Source organism: Penicillium soppii (genome assembly GCF_028829465.1).
Source record: "Penicillium soppii strain IBT 18220 chromosome Unknown utg000010l, whole genome shotgun sequence".
Classification (NCBI taxonomy): domain Eukaryota; kingdom Fungi; phylum Ascomycota; class Eurotiomycetes; order Eurotiales; family Aspergillaceae; genus Penicillium; species Penicillium soppii.
In genome coordinates this window covers 195,946-201,397 of record NW_026643240.1, presented here as the reverse complement: position 1 = coordinate 201,397, position 5,452 = coordinate 195,946, and the positions used below count along the sequence as shown (strand labels likewise).

General features: G+C 51.1%; 2 protein-coding genes across 2 annotated transcripts; both read right to left on the bottom strand.

The window, feature by feature from the left end:
* Positions 1-1,500: 1,500 nt before the first annotated feature.
* Positions 1,501-2,815, bottom strand: N7529_010713 (60S ribosomal protein uL4; the record flags this gene model as incomplete). Its single annotated transcript, XM_057246240.1, has 3 exons — positions 1,501-2,414; positions 2,554-2,648; positions 2,706-2,815. The coding sequence occupies 3 exons, from the start codon at positions 2,813-2,815 to the stop codon at positions 1,501-1,503; spliced, it is 1,119 nt and encodes a 372-aa protein (XP_057091589.1).
* Positions 2,816-3,736: 921 nt separating this feature from the next.
* Positions 3,737-4,957, bottom strand: N7529_010712 (lytic polysaccharide monooxygenase AA11 family protein; the record flags this gene model as incomplete). Its single annotated transcript, XM_057246239.1, has 1 exon — positions 3,737-4,957. The coding sequence occupies one exon, from the start codon at positions 4,955-4,957 to the stop codon at positions 3,737-3,739; it is 1,221 nt and encodes a 406-aa protein (XP_057091588.1).
* Positions 4,958-5,452: the final 495 nt, after the last annotated feature.

Sequence of the window (5,452 nt, the reverse complement as noted above, 5' to 3'; positions counted from 1 at the left end):
ATATGGACCCGACGTCATCTCTCGGCCAAAAGAAGATGATTTCATATAACAACCTGCGATGCTTCGACGAAACCCAATACACCAGTCAGATCAAGTGCATTCCATGAAGAAATGGAAAAGCAAATGCTCTTCGAGGTACATTGACGTACATCCCCTTACCAGAGCGTAAGTGCTAAGGACTATCAGCCGCGGGCCCTGACGGTGTTCTTGGCAATCCGTATTGCACGTCCTTTAATTCATTGATCTCCGTAGTCTGAATCCAAAATGGAACATCGCTTAGACGATCCATCGGGTTGGGCGCTGGGAGATCCGAGTCTAGTACAAGGTATAAATGGTTACATAGTGTTACTAGTATACGCTATACCCGACGGGTTCTAAGGTTCCTGGATGTGCATGTCTGTTCTGGAGTACATAAACCTAAATATCCCGTTATTGCAAAATTCTAAGAACTGGGGCGTTGCGCAAACTCTGTCATTGTTAGTTGTATGCATAATACAGGCAAATGCATTTTCTATGCCTAGGAACCAACGCGGCACTTCGGAAAAGTCAATTAGATTGTTGGTCTTAATATAGCATGTGCTTGTGAAATGCTTCTTTCTTCGGTTTTATTTTATTTTAATTTTTTTCGCGTTTCAGCTCGAGGATTTCAATGTCTTGTCAATTTCCAATTTCCCGATTTCCGATCGCTTGTTCAAAAGCCGGACCAATGACCAAGAAGCTAATAATGATCGCTGTAACTAGCGGGACGAGCTGCGGCTTAAGGTATAGCTGTCATGTCGGATTCCGCTCACGCTAGTTCAGCAAGCGAAGCTGTGTCTCATTCGACTGGGATTATGCATAAATTGTTTTTTTTTGTTGCGAATTCCATGTGTTTGTGGTTGTGCCTAGGTACTATGTAAGGGAGAGCATGTGATTATATAGACAATTAGAATTGAAGTATACGTATACATGTTTGGAAGTTGAACTGTCCATGAAGGACCGAAGACTCGGTTTACTATTATCATTTAGATCTGACGATGAACACAACCAGGATTCCCATTCAAGTCAAAATATCAATGATTATTGGAGAATTGCACGGACAGGCTTTGGTTAGGCCGCACTTAACCAAATTTTAGCGTGGAAGCAATGATACGATTGATATAAGACGTAGGAAAATATATTGCTGAGGGAATCGAGTAATATGTGGCGTGTTAGTAAACATCCTCTTCGCTGGCCAGTATCACATCTCAGTTGCGAATTGACATTTCCGGGGTTATCAGTATGTAGCTGCGAAGGAAATAAACAGTGAAAAGAGAAATAAACACCTCGATTCAGTCTACGGCTACAAAACTTACCAGCAGAATACAAAAGAAATCGAGGGTTTAGAAGAACAGAACCGATCACATTACTACTCCGAAAAGACCCATGGGTATTGCAAAAAAGGCATTGATTCATTTTTGCTGACTACCGTTTTGTCAACCAACAGCTAACAAAGAAATAGCAGGGGGCAAAGAAACCCGCTTAGTTCTCGTGGAGAGTGGCGAGGAAAGCCTCGGAGGGAGCAGAAGGCTTGCCACCCTCGACGGACTGCTGGCCAAGCTTCTGCTTGGAGTAGGCAGCGGCGTAGGGGTTGAGGCGGAGCATGACCTGCTTGTTGCGCAGAGGGTTCTTCTTCTGGACGTTGACGCGCTTGGTGCGGGCCTCGCCCTTGGGAGCGCGGAGAACGGACTGGATTTCGGAAGAGTTGATCAGGCGGGTCAGATCAGCGTTGGCAACCAGGTTGGAAGGCAGGAGGTAGTCGCGCTTGAGGGCGGAGGGGCTGGTGGTGGTGCCGTAGACCTGGTCAAGAGCCTTGAAAGCGGAAGAGGTCCAGACGATGAAGCGGCCGAGGTGACCACCGGGGGCGAGCTGGAGGAGGTTGAGGGAGAAGACGGGGGAGGTCTCAACACCGGGGATGTTGCGGAAGGCCTTGACGAGGTCCTTGCCGTCGGTCTCGGGGTTGTAGACGACGAGGGGACCGCGGCGCTGGCGGAAGCGGCGGTTACGGAGCTTACCCTTACCAGCGCGGATCTTGCGGGACTTCTGGACCTTGACGAGATCGGGTCCGGCACCGACAGCCTGGAGGAGGGCGACGGCAGCCTTGGTCTTGGTCAGGGCAGAGCCCTCGAAGACCTTGGAGTCAACGACGAGGGGAACCTCGGGGACGTTGGCAACACGGTGACCGCGAGCGAAGAGCAGAGCGGGGGAAGAAGAAGCAGCCAGAGCGGAGGCGGTAGCGAAACGACGCTGGCCAACGTTGACCTTCTGGTGCCACTTGCGCCAGACCTTGGTAGGGGCGAACATACGACCGGAACGGCACTGGTTACCGAAGGCAGCCTGACCGGCACGGTGAGTACCACCACCGGAGACACGGGGGATACGGGCGACAGCACGACCTGTTCAATTGAAAACGGTTCGTTAGCCAATTGCTCTTGCTTTAGCAAGTGAGATAGTGAAAATCAGATAGATTTGCAAATTTCTTCGCAATCTCGAATCCAATTATTCCAATCGCGAAAAATGTGCCAAATAACGTACCGGTACCCCAGGACTCAGCAGAGGTCTGTTCACCAGCCTTCTCGCTCACGGCGTAGGGCTGGCGCTTGTTCTTGGCCATACCGACGTGGACCTGCCTGTAAAACCATCAGCATCTCCCCTCCATTTGTCAATCCTTCAATTTCGAGCCATACTGGACAATATCCGGGCGGATAGGAGCAGAGAACACGGTGGGCAAGGGGTGGGAGGCCCCGGAGGGCTTGCCCTCAGCCGTGGCGATCGAGACAGTAGGGCGGGAGGCCATTGTTGCTGGTCGGTGTCGAGGTGAGGTTGAAGATTCAATCTCGTCGAGTTGGGGGGCTTCAGGCTGGGTGTGGATTTTTTCGCTTAGTGAGAAAATGGGCAGTGGGGCGGCAGCCAACCCTAAGCCCTCCTCATTCCCTGATGTGGACTAGTGTATCTGTCTTATCTAATTCTAGTCAGGTGATCACAACAGTGGGTCTACAGGTCTCCACTTTCCTTTGCGCACTTGTTGACAAGTCAAGTTCGTTATACCCTGCTGTTGATGCACGCTACAAGAGCTGTCTCCAGCTATGAAATTGCTCCTCGTGTTTGTTAGAGGTCAGATAGGCCTACGTGGGTCCAGCACAGGCTTCCTCGATTCGTTCTTGTAGAACTTGGGTTGCATTTCCCAGCCGGCCTCACTTCGCATGCTGCCTTCCTACAATATCCTCAGTGGGTTTCTGGTCTACCTCTTTAGTCAGGAAGTTACTGCGAAAATTTTCAGAAGATAGCAAGAGAAGCGAGAACCGGCTTTGTGTCAAAAGCTACAGTCCATGCGAAGAAGGCCCTCTCTTTGAAGTGACGAGGCACGACATCAATTATTTACTCGCATCTCAAAAATCCTGATACAAGTTTACAGATACACTACAGACATAGCACTAGAAAAATCAATCTGGTATCGAACCATGTGAGATATCCTATTTTTCTGAGATGTTCTATTTTCCTAGTCTCATCTCCTAAATGTACAGGGTGAATGGCGTATGGCGCCCCGAGAAAAAGAAGGTCCACCCGATATAAAGTCCGGGGTGGAAACGAATGACATGCGGGGAAAAGAATCAGGTAAGAATGAAGAAAAGACAAGACGAGAAGAGAAGAGAAATTCTTGCAATGCAGCCAGCATAAATGGCAACATCCGACGCCTGCGGATCTGTTGCGTACTTATCTACACATGATGGGAACCAAGGTTACGCTTGCGGAAGCGCATGCTGGAGATATGGCGCGCCTTCTTGGTCGCCATAATCGTGAAGTCGGCACTCTGACCAGGGCCGCATTCAGTGCCAGATGCCATCTGCTGAGTGGCGGACCAAGTACCTTGAGCGCAGCGCTGGAAGGAAGTGCCAGCGATGCAGTTCCACTCGCCTTCGGTCTTGCAGGTGCCGGTTAGAGCTCCGGAGCTCGAGCTCGAGCTAGAGCTGGGAACGCTGGAAGACCCAGTAAAGGAGGGAGCGGCAGGAAGTGAGGCTTTCGGAGACTCGGACGGCTCGCTTGATGCGCTTGCTTCTGGGGCTGGGTCGGCAGAGGCTGAGGCGGCAGCGGTGGGGGTACTCTCTGCAGCGACGGAAGAGGATTCAGAAGCTGAGGCGGTGGCGCTGGGGGTACTCTCCACGACGGCGGAAGAGGAGCTAGAGCCGGAATCAGAGCCGGAATTGGAGCCGGAACTGGAGCTGGAACTGGAGCCGGATGCCGCAAGGCCAGCGCCGCCAAAGGTAGGGGTACCTTTGCAAACAGGGTCGGATGCGGGAGCAAGATTGGCTGGTACACCGAGATAATCGATGTACTCACCGGGATTGGGAAAACGAATATCAACCATCTCCGTGGTGGTGCAGCCGTTGACGTTGGCGACGAACAAGGGCGGGAAACTGGCGGCGCGCTTCTCAAGTTCTTGGTTGGAGCGCTTGGACGAACCGCCGGTGACGGTAATTGGGGCGCAGTTCATGTACATCTCGCGGTTGCCGATTCGGTTGAACCAAGTCCAAGCCAGAGTGTACTTTCCAGCGGAGATGCCTTCGGGCACCTTGAAGCTGAGATCGGTGTCGCCATTAGAGTTCAGGGCGGGGCAGCCGCCCTCGAAGGACTTGATCACCTGCCACGAGGAGGACTTGGAGGGTTGGAGGTCTTTTGTCAGACTGATCTGGCAGGAACCGCCGCCGTGGATGGCGCTGCCTTCGAATGCGAGCTTCATATTCTCGCCGACGGCGAGGATTGTCTCGGTTGCGGGGGCCTCAAAGGCGTTATCGCGAAGCTTGCAGGGGAAGTCACTGCCATCTGCCGCCAGCGGCGAGTTGTTGAGAGTGGCCTTGCTGTAAGGGGTTGGGTTGCTCATAATCATGTGAGCATTGACCATAGAAGCGCCCATGAGGGCAACCATCAGGTTGAACATCATCGTTGGACCTTGTTGGGGGAGCTTGCTGAACTTGGATTCGACAGGAAGATGCAAATCAATTCAATTCGTGCCAGACGAATGGAACAGAAGGTAAAAGGATTGGACCTTGGTGGTGTTGGAAAGAATGGAGAGCTGGAAGGTTGTTAGTGAGATCCTATGCCAGTGTATGCCATGCTGCGGGAGATGTAGGTAGATATAAGCCCGCTGGATGCATGAATGATCGATTGATAAAGATATAACTTGTGTTTTATCGTTGGTAGTATTGATCCCAGCCCGCAATAATAGGTTTCAACAATAGACATTGACGTAACAAAGGAGCGGAAGTAAATGATGTAACAAAAGGGATGACAATTACCTTTGTAGCAAAGTGAATGAGACTACTGGTTGAAAGGAAGGTTTATTTCCAACCTCTTTGTCTTAAAGCTTGGAAGAAAAGGAATGTATGGGTTTCGCCACAGGCAAAAACCACCAAGACTAGAAAGAAGGGAAAGAATT